Genomic DNA, 15,348 nt, shown 5'->3' on the forward strand with positions numbered 1-15,348 from the left:
GATCCCGCTGAGAGAAACGAAACCACGACTGTACGTCTCTTTATTTTGATCAATATTTACATATCTATAAATGTTTTTTTGTATTCATCAATTACGAGACGTAGATAGTTTTAAAATGTAATGTTTCAACAAACCCATGTTTTACCCGTTTTTTCAGTTGTCAGTGGATAACGGAGCCTATGAATCACGGCGACCCAGACGGTTGAAATCCGGACCGACACAGTAGGCAGGAAGTAGACCGTGACCGGCATTCCTCTTGCTGCTTCACTACGCCGGATCCAGTTTCACTCGAGGCCTCCTGTTTGTTGTCATTCCCCGGGGCCTACACACTGAGACCGCAGTCTTTCTACTCAGTTTACCCCTCCCGTTTTGTTTTCCGCAACGCTTCAGACCACGCGCTGTGTTGTAGAGCAGCGACCGGGGCATTTCTGTGACAGACGGGGGCCTGACCTCGTCTGCGAGGCGCGCGCTGAAAGCTTTGACAGCGGGTCGGTGGTCAGGCACTGGTGTGTGTTTGTGTGTGACAGACAGAGAGAGAGGTTGTGGTGGACTCCTCGTGCAAGGCCTATTGGCTAGGCCCGAAGGCTAAACAAAGAAGGGCTGTTTCAGCAGTGGGAACCACTGATTTGATACATGGTGAATAACTGTAGTCTAAATGGGTTATAAGGTGCCTATCTAAGCCCCTACGCCTAGAACGCTCCAATTGAAGGTTAAACAAATACCGTAACTTTTATATGGGATGTGGAAACACACGTTTGTCATGATTAACCCTGGTGGTATGGCACGTGTCAGGGGAACGTTAACACTGGAACACCTAGACTGTTCCTTGGTGATGATGTATGTTCAACATGAGACATGTCTGTGAGATGATCGATGTCACCCTTTGGCACACCCTGGAACTTTGATGTTAGGAATCCGGACAACAAGCTCCAAATCTCTAATGCTCGTGCCAGCGAGCTGCCATTTGCCAAAACCAACACACTAATTAACGGTTTGGTTTTAGGTTTACCCTGTTGTTAGGAGTAGGTTTAGGCTTTAGACTTAAAGGATTACTGCAACTAGACAAACAGCTGCTTCTAACACAGATCTGTTAATGATTAGGCCTTTGCAATGTTCTGTAGAATCCGTGCCTATACTTAACGCACCGCTAGGTGGCGACAGTGGGTTAGAGCGCGCCAAGAGGCCACAATAAATCGACTGGATGGGCCATTGAGAGCACCGGGCCGTTTAGTTTATCAAGATATTTTTGTGGGTAAGCAGTAAGATGCATTGCTTCATGTTAGTTTTAGCTATGTAAACCGACGTTTTCGTGGGTCATCATTGAATAAATTGTTCCCAGAAGATTATTTCCCCAGAAACTCGTAATGTTTTGACCCAGAACATATGACTCGCAATCATGTGTATCAGAAGAGATAAATATTTAGATGGTTGCGGCTGATGGACGATCTTAACTCTCTCTTTTGGGGGTCTTTGAGTCTGGGTTCTCTGGTTCGCATTGCGAGACCACAGGAAAACTTGGATCACAGCCCTGGCACAGAAAAATCGTTAAAAAGACATTTCCCAATGTTGGACGAAAGTTTACGGAGCTCGTGGGCGCTTGTTGACAGCGTATGGGGCTAGATTTGAAATGCGACGACATGTCGACATCAACCTTGTTAACTATAGTCTACACAATCCGAAAGGCGCATTTAGGTTTTCATTCAATTAATCGACCTCTCTCTATCTCTTTCACCCTGAAACGTGATGACAGGGAAGTGATTTTCCACCTTTCTGTCTCCTCCTTCCTTACCTCCCATGAGGTGTTTTTTTTGCCGCGCGTGTAGCCGAATAGGAGCGCGCACTGTTTGGACATGTCTTGTCAGGTGAAGCATCTAGAAGATCCACCCGTTCTATATTTTGAACATTAACGAAGTTTCTGTCTGTAGAGCCAACTGTTGGCTACATAGGCGGTTTTTATATCTCCACCGCAAACGGTTGGCATTTTTCAAATATGTTCCCATTTTTTTCAAACCACAAGAACCCCTTGCGGTAGAGACTTGTCTTTTGTATAAACCTCAGCCAAACATAAGAGTTCCACTCATGATATGGCCTATGAACTGCGCTCTTCCACATCCGGGGTTTCCTCTACAGGGGCTAGGCTATAGGAGCTAAGGCTAAAACACACACACCCACACACTTATATGTGTGTGTGTGTGTGTGTGTGTGTGTGTGTGTGTGTGTGTGTGTGTGTGTGTGTGTGTGTGTGTGTGTGTGTGTGTGTGTGTGTGTGTGTGTGTGTGTGTGCGTGCCTGTGTGAAATAGATGGAAGAAAGGGCGGAAGCTGATTTCAGTGTTATGGAAAATTATGCAACTAAAATAAAATCGTTTGCACATCTCGACGTCTAAAATATAGCCAAAATGTATGTGAAATACGGAAGTTAAAAACTAATAACTAAAGTAGCCTACAAGGCTATTAAAGGAAGGCAAGGTTACAATTAAAGAAGACTGTAAATCTCAGCAATAGCCAATAACTTTCAACATTAGGCTATGTAAAGGCTAAATATCGACATAGGCCTATTGTTAATAAATAAAATGCCGGTCTAGATAGGCCTGAATCGGTTTACTTCAACTCTTCCTCTCCCTACAAGCTCTAGCTCGCTCTGAATTTCGAACCTCCACCATTCTGGAACAGATAGGCATCAGAGACGTCAACGCCACGCCCGCTGCGACAGTGCAGGCCGCGTCCAGTCCCCACCAGGCGACGCCTTGCTGTCGCCAACTCTATTTACATAGGCAGCATCAAGTGCCGGTTCCGCCGTGACAGCATGCTCTTTCTCTTTCCTCTCCTGCCGCCGGTGGAGCGGTGTAAAGAATCTCTTGCTTATCTGTCCGGTGCTAAAAAGATTCCCTTTTGTTTGCGTTTCTAATCCCCATTAGTTGCGTTTGAGCATTAGGGTTTGGTTGATTGCTCTAAATCTGTTTTGTCCCCACATGAGATTAAGAGTTGAAGGTCCTGCGATATAGCCCCGAGAGGTTAATACAGTCCTTAAATTGTTACCAACAACAGTATGAGTTTATTTGCAGATTTCAATCTCGGGAACACTGAGCCGAAGAGATGCGGCTTGTCTCCGTTTGTGTGTGTGTGGGTGTGTTTGTGTGTGTGTGTGTGTGTGTGTGTGTGTGTGTGTGTGTGTGTGTGTGTGTGTGTGTGTGTGTGTGCATAGGCCTACTGTAATTTCCTTCCTCTTTAGGTCTTAAATATTTAGGCTAAAGAATGTTTAAATGACTTTAAAATGTGGTTGAATTAAATCTTATATTTTGGTATGTTTATTAAGTGTAGCTAGGTTGACAGGATATCAACGTTTCCCATGTAGCCCTACTTACTGTATGCACATCAAAGGGTAAATAGCCTACGTTTTCCCAAATGTATTTTTAGGGTCAATGCCCCAAAAACGCCAGGCCAAAGAATGTCCGGTTTGTCCTAACATTAATGATTCTCAAAATATTTCCAACTTTAAACGTTTTCTACTCCCTCAGAATATGTCTCAATAACGCAATGCTCGAGACAGCTTTGCTGGACCTTTCCCACGAGCTGTTCATGTAGCCCGCAATTCCTCCCTCGCGCTCCCAATCTTTATGTGCTTCGGATGCTTTAGCTCTTCGCAGTAATAACACGAGATTCACCTCCGCGAGCCCATCCGAGGGTCCTATGACGGCTGCAGCTCGTCTGGTTAATGTCTTTGGTCTGAACCGCTGCTTGCGCGTGTCTGGCTAATTTCTATTTCCCCTCTCGCTCCCAGCCCGTCCTGGTATGCGAGGCTAAAGTTTTCCCACAGAGACGATAAACGAGAGTTAGAGATTTTTACATTCTGGCATAACCGCCATGACTGACTTTATGAGACATATTTCACTGTCTCTTTTCATTCCACGTGTGCTTGGTAGATAAAATATAAAATAAAGAAAAATATATTTTTCTGAAACTTGAATGTAAACAAAGTATAGTTTCATAATGTCTTCCACCGATGTAGAATTAGGCTAATACTATGAATTACATGACTTCTATACTAAACAGGTGTGAGCACTGTAATGTTGACTGATGAGTTTCTCTGCATGCGTAGCCTAAAAGTAATATTCTCCCCACAAAACAAGCAAACTACCATGAGCTTCTCAGTCCACTACCCAGCTTCCTTTTCTTCCCTCTCCCATAGCTCTCTCTCTCTCTCATTTTAAGAATTAGAAATGGTGAAACTTGTAGCAATAATACCCTCTCTTTCACACCCCCGCCCCCCGTCGACTTTCCTGCAGTCCCGGCTGCCCTAGAGAATCACGGTTGGGGCTCGAGTTCTCCGCCCCAAATCAGAGACCTATTCTCTGGGGACAAAACCCCCCTAAAAGCGAACAAAAGTGAACACGTTTTTTTCCGTTGTATAGAACAGCCAGTTAAAATAACGCGCAGCCTGCCTCAAATTGGAATATTAGGACGTCAATCTCGCAGCTCCTGGACTTCTTTGTCTTTGCTGAGTGCGCGGGCCTGCCTACCCCACACCTTTTGTCCGCGTATCCAATAAAGCCCATTATTCGGGCTCTCCAGCCCCGTTCGAGCTACCTCTTTCAGGGTATTTTAGGTGCCTAATCGCGTCCTTAAAGGCTCTCGATTGGAGAATAACTTCCCCCTTTCACACCGCCTGGCACCCTGACAATTAATTCGAGTGTGCCTGTGGCCCAGCCCTTTCCAACCGCCTCCCCGCGCGACACTTTTCAGAATGACAAGAGGCTTCGACAAAGCTCCTTTAGGACCACCAGTCCGAATCCATGTTCAGAATACTATTATTAAATACCAAAAAACATATTTATTTTGCATTTCTCGAGGAAGCCCATGCACACCTTCATATACGTATTTGTCGTTGTTCTGTGTGTGCGTTTTGTTTTCGTTGTCTTACGTTAGTCTCCCTTAAATATTAAGACACTTGTTCCGCTTAATCTTCCATGAAGAAAGGATATATTTTTCTCATCTTAATATCCATGTCTTTTCTTGTTTTGGTAAAGAAAAGCAAGGCGCTGCATGATTCGAGGAAGACTGGGGTGGGTCACGGGTTCTGTGGTTGTTTAAAGAGTCTTCCACATTCACCCAACTTAATGAATGAAAAACAGTTCATTTTAACATTTTGATTCAGTTGTATAAACATATATATATATATTATATAATTGAGTACTGATATAACTAGAAGCACCAGCGCAGCACGCGCTTTAAAAGAACAACCGTTCATTCCCAAGAAAATGGACCGTTGAAGGTATACTTGCCAAATAGCTTTATGATATGATAGTATGGGATTTTTTCGATTTTAGAAAGTACATTCTTACTTTTTCAACAGAATTTTATTCATGTTTAGGCGTCGAGGCTGTGTCTGATCCCATATAAAATTGTCATGTCAGGATAAACAGGCACTCGTGCAGTTCAGAGTAAAATACACTACAAATCACATTCCAAATGCGAGCAGGAAATTCTGTGTAAGTCTGTCGTTGAGCTTTCTTGTTTCATATTGGGAAATACTAGCAAAAATATTTGATCTAATTATCGAAGAATGGAAATAGCTGATTTAAAAAAGCACCTATGCGTAAAACTGAGGACAATAATAGGTGTCCCAGTGCACACGTGGGAAACCATGATTTTTATCGGCCTCAGTGGTTCACAGTCATCAAGTTCAAAGTTTGACGTCATCCAAACTTGCCTGGAAAACTTGATTCTTCCATTACAGAATTCCATTACAGCACCGTAAGTGGCGACGCTGTTGGTCATCCTGAATTGTCCCAAAATCCAACCAAACTGTAATGTATGGTGACGTTTCAATAGGCGTTTACCGGTGAACGAGTGAGAAGCTGACACATCAGAATATAACCAGATCAATCAGTCAGGCCTAACTACATACAATCAACACTGTTTCCGAGATACTGCAACGAAATAACACACTTTTTCTTTAAGGAATAAAATGGATCCATTTGAAAGCTGAAAGCTCGATAAAACTTAGATTCCGGTCACGAGGGGGCCTTTACCAGGCTCGGATCCCCTGCAATGTCCCTTGACACGGCGTCACCGTAGCTCCTTGGTGCGTTTGTGGCTGAGGCGAAGCGCTCAGGCCGCCAATATTGCCCAAGTTCATGTTCATGAAGGCGTTGGCCGTGGTGGTGGGCGGTAAGGCAGGGATGCTTGTGTATGTGCAGCTGTAGTTGCTGTTGTACGCTGGGTTGTTGTATGTATAACCCGGATATCCGTTATAACTATAGGGATTCGATCCGTAGGCCGCGTTGTAGTTCTGTGGACCACCAAGACAGGGCTTCCCGTCCCTGACCAGGACGGGTACGGCGACTCGCCTCGGCGGGGGAGGGTGGTGGTGGCCCGCCAGCTCGAGTGACTTGTCCTGTCGCTGCCTTTTGCATTTGTACCGTCGGTTCTGAAACCAGATTTTGACCTGCGTGGAGGTGAGTTTGAGAGTGCTCGCCAGGTGCTCCCGCTCCGGGGCGGACAGGTAGCGCTGCTGCTTGAAGCGCCGTTCCAGCTCGAAGACCTGAGCCTGGGAGAAAAGAACCCGAGGTTTCCGCCTGGTCCTCTGCTTGGTCGGCCTTACCGAGTCTCCATGCCCGCCGTCCTCCCCACCCTCCAGAGGCTTGGAAGATACGCCGCAGCTCTCTGTGGGTTCAAATGAGAGACGTAAACATTTCTGGAGTCAATGACGATAAGTCGTTGCCTATTTTTATTCACCGCGCGGCTTTTCCCTCCAGTGTAAAATAAGACACTGAGCCGAGGCAATTTGATAATTTGTAATTTAATAATGTATTTATTTGTAGTCTGAATAACGTAGGCCTAACGAATATTTTAAACACCACAAGAATAGTCTCTTAATAATTCACTACCAACAAATATATTGGCTCCAAGACTGAACGTTCAAATAGCATGCACGTTCTACAAGTGTAATTCAAACTTTCGTCCATAAATAACAGTCAAGAGCAGAAACCAGGTACAAACATATCCATCACGTCCAAAGACATTAGTTATTTTCACAACGTTTACTTAAACTGTTTATGCAGACTACTTCTGGGTGTCGTTTACTTTTAAGGCCTCTTAAAACCATTGTTCACTTATGCGCCATATCATAAAACTTTTACGGCCAGAATGGTTTATCCACTAAGAACTGTTTGACATTTCGAAACTCATAATTTATTCGTCCACACTTTCAACATAAGCATTGTATCTTGGTACGATGAAAGTATCATTTCTCTGTAGCCTATTTAATCTCATTCACAATGGCCAATGCAAAAAACAGATCAACGGTCATAGATCTAACTTTTCATGTCAAAATATAATACTCAAATAGAAGCCCATTTAACTAAAGTGACCAATACTTGTTATAGTTTTATTTACGTTAACCGTCTTCCTTATTGATGTAAAATAAAAATAAAAATCGAATTTGCTGTGGATGTTAGTTTGACGTGCATGCAGGCCTTTTCTTCACCAGAGACACAACCTACAAGCTGTATAGGATATAATCAGATGTCTGATATACTTTCCTTTGTCTGAAATTACGACAACATTACACATCTTGTATGGCTATCGAGCTACATAAGTCATCTCCGGAACTCACTTGTGCTCTGCTCTTCCAGCTCCACCTCAAGCTTCGGGTCGCTCAGGTGCCCTAGACCGGAGTGGACGTACATCTCCGGGGACAGGCTAGCCTCTCCGTGCCCGTCCCGGACCGCCAGCGAGCTGAGGTATGCCAGGTTATCCTCCCCGTCCGAGAACGCGGGGCTCTCGACTGCACCGGCGAGCATGCAGGACGGCGGAGTCTGGTAGTGCTGCTGTTGGTGGGGCGACTGCTGGTGCAAGTGCTGCGCGTGGGACGGGAGGTGCTGGTGATCCAAGTGGCGCGACTGGAGCTGCTGAGATTGTTGTTGCTGCTGCTGTTCCTGCTCGAGCTTCAGAATATCCTTGACTGAGAACGGCGTCGAGGTGAGAGGGCTCGGGAGCATTATGCCATCCAGGTCCTGCTCGCGCACACCAAGGAAATGAATCCCGCTGAGTAACATACACCCCACTTTTTTAAACGGAATTATATATTTAAAGTGGTGGCAACCGGAGGTGTGCTAATCCGGAATTGAGGCTTCATCTTCGTACACACACTAACAATCTAACACGCACGTACACGCCATCCCGGGTTAGTCGGGGCAATGGAGTGGGCTACACAGTCTGGGAAAGTCGGTGCAGGCCAGCGTGTCTCCTCTATGACAGCTAAAATGTCTGTTTTTGTAACTGGAGTTGGAACAGGGCGAAGCCCTTCGCTGCGCCGCGTGATGTCACTCCGTTGGGGCGGGATGTCCGAGACGGAGAGGCGGTGCAGATGAACCAGTGTAATCGCCGTGTTGTTTGGAAATGTTGAAGGAGAAAGATTGACCCGCCTCTTTCAGGGTTTCAGGAGCCTGATGTCGTTACACTGATGCCCCCCCCCCCCCCCGCCGCCCACCACTTTCCTATCCCGGTTTCCATGTTCCATAGGTCTCTACCATTAAACATTTAAACGTCAATGGATGACGTGGCGATAGCCGACATATAATTGATTAAAAGCACTATTTTGGACTCTGTAAATTGGAACACAAAATTGAACATTTATTACATTTAATACTTACGAAATCAGGTTGTAAATTTTACTGTGATCACGCAAAGCTTTTCATAGCCCGCATTTAAACGTGGGTCTAATACGTTAATTTGAACTATTACGCACAGCCGTGCCGGAAGAGAGATCGTCATAATTGCCAACCCTGTGTGAAAAACTGACGGTTCGACTTCTATAAAGGCCCCTTAGTGAATATCCCCCTAAAGATAGTATACTTTAGGTCAACATATCATACAATACAATACAGTGCAAGTACTGGTGCGTAATTTGACAGGTCAAACCAAACACGAAGCTCAGAATATAAACGTGGCACCAGATTTCAACATCATCAGTACGTTTTATTCAGTTAGCAGTCGCTTTTATCCAAAGGGACATTCAGATAGTGCACATAGTGTGGAACGTCCTGGACAGTGCTTACACCAACAGCAGAGTGTTTCAAAGTGGCTCTGCTGACGTCTCTCGTGACGGCCTCCGTGGCCTCAGACAGTGGTCAAAAACGCTAAAGACATTGTTGTAGAATAATGCTTTAGCTATGTATCATGGACGATTTAATAAACATACAAAGAACCTAACCACAGTAGCTGGCCAATAACTCTGCCTCCCTTATCACGTGGAGTATATTAATAACCCCCCGTGGGGTGATAAGGAGGGCCCCCGGGGCAATTAAAATTCCTCCAGGAAAACTGATTGACGTTTTTAGCCAATATAATCTGGTCCGTATCAGTTCCCTTTCCGTTTTAGAGGGACCCCTCTGAGCTTGTCACCTCGCGGCCTGTTCTAGCGCTCGCTCTCACTCACTCACACACACTCTCCACGTCTTCCACTGGGGTTTTCTTCCGCCGACACAAGGCAGATACTACTGTATGCGGTGGATGGTGTTGGGAAAAAGTCACCTCTCGCTCTGAAGGGTGTCTTTTTGTGTGACTGTGTGTGTGTATGTGTGTGTGTGTGTGTGTGTGCCAGAGAGAATGATGTTGCTGAATAAATGAATGTCAAACATGTCAGATTATAGCCTGCATATTGCACTGAGCACAACTATACAGTTAAGAGTGAGATTGTATTTTTCTGTCGTTTAGTTTGAACCTTTGGGCGCCACACAAAACCATAATACGGATGTGATGAAACACTGTACACTGGTCTTCTGGCAGCGTGACCCTACGGGAAGAGGTCGGCGGAAGCAAAAAGATATATGTAGGCGAAGTCAACGATAAAGCAGCCGTGGTTGCACCCAGACACGCCGGCGCGCATTCGAATTCTTGGTAGCTATATCATCATCACTACCGTAATGTCCTCGTGTAATTCAGGACGATCGTAAAAACGGTGCCAAACAAGCGCCAAACAAGGCCGCCGGTCGACAGTGTTTAGACTGGCAAACGGGACTCAAGCCATCGTGTCCATTTTGTTTAAATAAGCATTAAATCCAACGACGCCAACCAAAAGCGATGTTGGGTTGGCATTCGTTTGTTAAAGGTCAGGACAGCGGCATTAAAAAACACTCAAGGGTAATTAAGGCCTTGTAACAAACACTGGTGTATCCTATATTATTCTCCTAAAGCATTTGCGTGTGTTCCATAAGGTAACATTCAGCAAAGGCCGAATTGTAACTCTGATGGTAATTCCACTAGAGGAAATCCAAATGTAGGATTACATTAGGCTCTGTAGGCATATGGGATATGTAGGCCTGTACACTATTAAATTCAAATATAGACTAGGGTTTAGCCTTGAGAAGAATTACATTACACATCGTTTGTCTCTTTATATTACCGATTGGCTTATGTTTAGGCGCAGATAGGCGCCGACTAGGCGCAGGTTCTACTATAGGCCCAATATGTTTTGGGCTGTTACAAACACTATTATAATCACTTTATTAACATACATAGTGTTAAAAACAAAAACTGTACTGTAATAAAACAAATAGCTTATAATTCAACATAACACAATGATTTGTTTGTTTTGATCAAATGTTAAATTTGAATGATTAATACAGTAACCTAATTGCCTGTATTGAAATATCTGTTGGATTATTATCAACACGAATAATGTCAAAGTGTCTCATTGCTTATTCAATGGGGTGAAGTTTTATATATGTTTGAGTTGATAGTCTATAACGCCATTATTATCACCTCTGTCTTGTTTTGATTACATGTACTACGTCTGGTGTAGCGGTGTAGTTCCTGACACTTTGTCACCAAGTTTATTATTACAGACTGCGCCCTTGGCTTCCAAACAGAGATGAGACGCGAGGAGAGAGGATTGAGGAGAGAGGAGGCGCGAGGAGAGATAATTGAGGAGAGAGGAGGGGAGGGAAAGCGTTGAGAGAAGCCAAGCGCAGTCGGAGAAAACGCAGACCTCACATTTTCTCACCTCATTATCCCGCGCGAGTCTTATTTCCAGATCCGAGGCTATGTGAAGTCCATGACGGAGCGCGCGGACTCAGTCCACCTCTCAGACGTCTCGAGGAGAGTTGGTTGTTGGTGCATCCAGAGTTATTTGAAATCATGTCATTTAGATTAGACACAGAGTCAACAAACTATATTGCAAAAGTAATCTAAATAAGTGTCATAAATGTTGCAGATATTTATAATTGAAACAAAAAAACGAAAGAAGATACTCAAAACACCGTATTGGCCATGTTTGCCTGTTGAAGAGTTGCTATGCAGTATTCTTCGCGGTCATGGAATGATATAGGTCCCACCATCCACGGATTGATTTGTTATTAAAATAAATAAAAATAATTAGTTGAACACTCCTCCGTTTTAGGTTAATAGGAAAAACTGAGAAGTTTTTTATATTTAACTGGAACAGATTTTCCACATGTCCACATTATGCTAATTTATTGTCTATTGCTATCACTTTTAGGGTTTTAGAAATAGATTTTAGAGAGCGGAGATGAGGAGGAAGGGGCTGAATGATGAAGGAGCAACAAAAGGAAATGCTACACCTCTTCACCTGTCAATTGTGTCCAAGTACACAGGCGCCAGCCTGGGTGGAACAGCCAGAGAGAGAGAGACTTAGAGAGAGAGAGAGAGAGACAGAGAGAGAGAGAGAGAGAGACTTAGAGAGAGAGAGAGAGAAGGAGAGAGACTTAGAGAGAGAGAGACTTAGAGAGAGAGAGACAGAGAGAGAGAGAGAGAGGGAGAGAGAGAGACTTAGAGAGAGAGAGACTTAGAGAGAGAGACTTAGAGAGAGAGAGAGAAACAGAGAGAAAGAGAGAGAGACTTAGAGAGAGAGAGAGAGACAGAGAGGGAGGGAGAGGGGGAAGGAAATAGAGAGAGAGAAGTGGAGGAGAGAGAGAGAGAGAGAGAGAGAGAGAGAGAGAGAGAGAGAGAGAGAGAGAGAGAGAGAGAGAGAGAGAGAAAGAGAGAGAGAGAGAGAGAGAGAGAGAGAGAGAGAGAGAGAGAGAGAGAGAGAGAGAGAAGGGGAAGGGAGCGAGACGAGATAATCTCGATCCGATGGAGCTGTTTAGATTGGGGCATCTTCCTCCCATCCTCCCCGGCCTCGAGCCCTCCTAGCGCCTCGTCCACAACGGCCCATTTGAGAGAGTGAAAGGGAGGCCCGCGTTCTCAACGTAAACACGCCCTATGCACTTAACTGAGAGAGTGTCCATTTGATGGTCGGTTTGTTTTGTTTGTGTTGGATAATGGACGATTAGGATGTTTTTAATAAGGTAAGAAGCCTTCGACAACAATCGTTATGGCTTACCAAACCCCCAAGGAATAGCTGTAGTGCGCAGACTCATTGCTTAAAGAACTCATAGGTCAGAACACACAAACCTCATGGCTCTGCCCATACCTTTTCCTTTGACCTTGGTTTAGTCCTAACCATAAACGATCAAGTTGTTAGATAAAATATATTTGCGCACCGACGCAATGAAGATTATCTGTGTTCGAAATAGTGTTACTGTTTATTAATAAATCAGATTTTTATATGTGTTGCTATAAACTGTGTTACAACTGACACCGTTGACCCACTCCTAAACCTGCACACTCAGACCTCCAGCCAGCCCCAGCGAGGAAGTCTGATTTGATTAATGTTGGCCAATTATTTTACGTCAAAGCAACAGGTGGCGCGTTCGCGTCACTCCACAACTGGATTAGCAACGGATGGCGCTGAGAGCTCCACTAGACTGTCTGTAAATTAGTCTTGAGTTTTAAAATGTCTTAAAACGATTTTCACAAATTTCGACAATCATAGGCCTATGTAAAGCATGTTTATTTTATTTTTTTACATTTTCATTTCAATAGGCGTCAAATGATTAGTAAAAAGTTGTCAAAACGGATACCAGCCTTTTGAATGTATTTTTTTCTTCTTCACGTTTTGTGAAACATCGCTCTGTTCACAATTAAAATATACAATCCAGTTTTGTTAATGCATAAAGATAATTACCTTTATATATATTTGATATGTTCCTCCATCAAACATAAAACGTAATTGAAACTAATAAAACAGCTAAAGTCATGAAACAAAATATACAAATAAGATTACATACATCTATGGATTATAGTTTATAATCGGTTATAATCCTAAACAACTAAAATAGCAGCCTACAGGATAAATAACCGAAATTCATATAAGTATAGGCCTATTTTGTCGATGTAGAAGTGATCTTATATCATTTGTCTTTTGACTATATAGTTGCAGAAATATTAGCAAATATTTGCTCAATTAAGCCTGTGTGCTTGTGTGTGTGTGTGTGTGTATGTTCTGAATTTGGAAATCAAAATCGGCAGGCAAGGCAGTTTGTATCATCCAGTGTGATTGTATTGGCTGGTGTAGGCCTTACATTTCAAATGCTTAGTTATTCGAGACTTGTTTGGTAACTCAATGGTTCAAATGCAATGGTTATCAAATAGCCTACCCTAGGCCTATAAGCCCACTAGTATAAACGAACGAAAATGTTAGGTTTGTGGGCTACAGATAGGCTAATGATCTCACTGTTCGATTAAATCGTTATACTCTTATAAACAGCAAAACATGAATGTCCGTTTGCCCCAAAAAATCGAGTCCAAATGTTTAAACTGTGTCTGTACTCTTCTACAGCCCTAACCCATACAACAACGCACAGCAATTTAAGACAAAAGTTGCCAAAAAATTCAGTTCCAGAAAGTTATGGGAGTTGCAAATGATTACATCTCAGAAAGTTTATTAAAATTAAAATTAAAAAATGTAAAGGTTTCACGTTTGCTTTTCTCTGCCCTGGTCTGATGGTTGACGACCCCTGAAAGCGGCGCGTAAAAATTGAATTGTGGGGCTCCTCGCGCATCCAGAAGCGCACGGCGCGGCGTGGTTGTTTAGACAGCGCAGCGGCGGCCGCTAATAGACTCCATTAGGGCGAAGTGGGAGACAATATCTCTCTGATCCGTGACGGCTACCTCCGCCGGGGGTAACAGGCCAGGCAGGCCGACAGACACGTCACGTTCCCGTCAGGCGCCCATCAGTAAAGCCTGGATAATCATTTGGTCAGCGAGTAAACAATGAAAATACTTCCACCTTTAGGTTGTCCTTGTGTGTGGCATATAAGACTACCTGGAGACAACATTTGTTTGGGGAACACTATCTCCAGCAGACGCAAACGAATTAGATAAGCACTTGATAATAATCTCAGACAATTTAATGGAAACAAAACAACGTAAACGAACGAATGGTAGCATTATTACAAATAATTACTATTTGTACTGTATAATTGCATTAATAAACCTACATGTTTTTACCATTGTGACGTTGATTATTATTCCAATACACCAGGCATATACACATATGCCAAGCACACAATTAACCATCTACTAGGCTATTCATTTTCAGTAAGGTCCACGCTTGCATCGTTTAGGCCCGGAGCAAATAAACCAATGGTGGGACAGTACCCACCCACCCCCACCCCCACCCCCACCCCGAAGGTTGCCCCGGTGACGCAACCGTCTCTGTTTATACGCTCGCGCATGGTGTTGTATAAATTGCGGCGTTGAATGGTTTACCTAATGCAACTTCTGTTTTTCGTATTCTGTCACTGAGCGCGCCAGACCACTGTGACAAACGACCGTCTTTTACCGGCAGTGGAATTCAAGATTTATGTGGGAAGTGAAACGAGTATGAAACATGTTAACGACGCAAATTAGTAAATTCCCCCACACCCACCAACAAAAAACACCCATTCGTTTAAGGGAAGGGAAGACAGATACCATGTTTAAGCTTTCTTCTTCGTTTCGTCGTCTTCGTTTCCCTCGTGCTCCAAATTCAGTAAAATTCCTCGAAGGAAACAGAAGAAATGAGTTTGATTGACCTCCCCCGTGGCTTGGCATCGATCAGGAACATTGGCTACATTTTCTTCAAACCATTAACAATGCGAACACTTCCGTTGTTATCGTTAGAGGGAACATGTAGCTAGATTTGAGCACTCTTGATAAATCGTTGTTGTTTTCAATTAAGAATGTTCCCTTGCATTGTGGTTGCAGAGGTCTAATTGACTGACTTCAGCGGCATTACGTATTCTTGGCCCCAAAATGAATAATGGATCCCTTTAGAGAACATTTGCAATGTCAGTTTAATCTCATCACAACGGCTTAATTTTCCCTTAACCTTCAAGGAGCTCAGTGAAATGATGAATTCATTTGCAGATAACACCAAGCATATGAGGATTTCTCGTACTGCGATATCTGTTATTAAACTGTTCGTTTACCCTTAAGTGGTGTGGTGGTGTGTATGTGTGTTT

The 15,348-nt window shown here is 43.7% G+C and overlaps 1 protein-coding gene across 1 annotated transcript; it reads right to left on the bottom strand.

The window, feature by feature from the left end:
• Positions 1-5,213: 5,213 nt before the first annotated feature.
• On the bottom strand, positions 5,214-8,377 carry LOC134016411 (homeobox protein Nkx-2.3-like). Its single transcript, XM_062455774.1, has 2 exons — positions 7,617-8,377; positions 5,214-6,664 (listed from the first exon to the last, which is right to left on the bottom strand). The coding sequence occupies exons 1-2, from the start codon at positions 8,056-8,058 to the stop codon at positions 6,027-6,029; spliced, it is 1,080 nt and encodes a 359-aa protein (XP_062311758.1). The 5' UTR covers positions 8,059-8,377; the 3' UTR covers positions 5,214-6,026.
• Positions 8,378-15,348: the final 6,971 nt, after the last annotated feature.

Source organism: Osmerus eperlanus, unplaced genomic scaffold (genome assembly GCF_963692335.1).
Source record: "Osmerus eperlanus unplaced genomic scaffold, fOsmEpe2.1 SCAFFOLD_63, whole genome shotgun sequence".
Taxonomy (NCBI): domain Eukaryota; kingdom Metazoa; phylum Chordata; class Actinopteri; order Osmeriformes; family Osmeridae; genus Osmerus; species Osmerus eperlanus.

What these genes read in the sequence shown, in the direction of transcription:
- LOC134016411 (XM_062455774.1), bottom strand. Translation starts at nt 8,058, where the DNA reads ATGTTACTCAGCGGGATTCATTTCCTTGGTGTGCGCGAGCAGGACCTG. An exon ending in GCTGGAAGAGCAGAGCACAA is followed by an intron (nt 6,665 to 7,616) that starts GTGAGTTCCGGA and finishes TTGAACCCACAG; the next exon opens with AGAGCTGCGGCGTATCTTCC.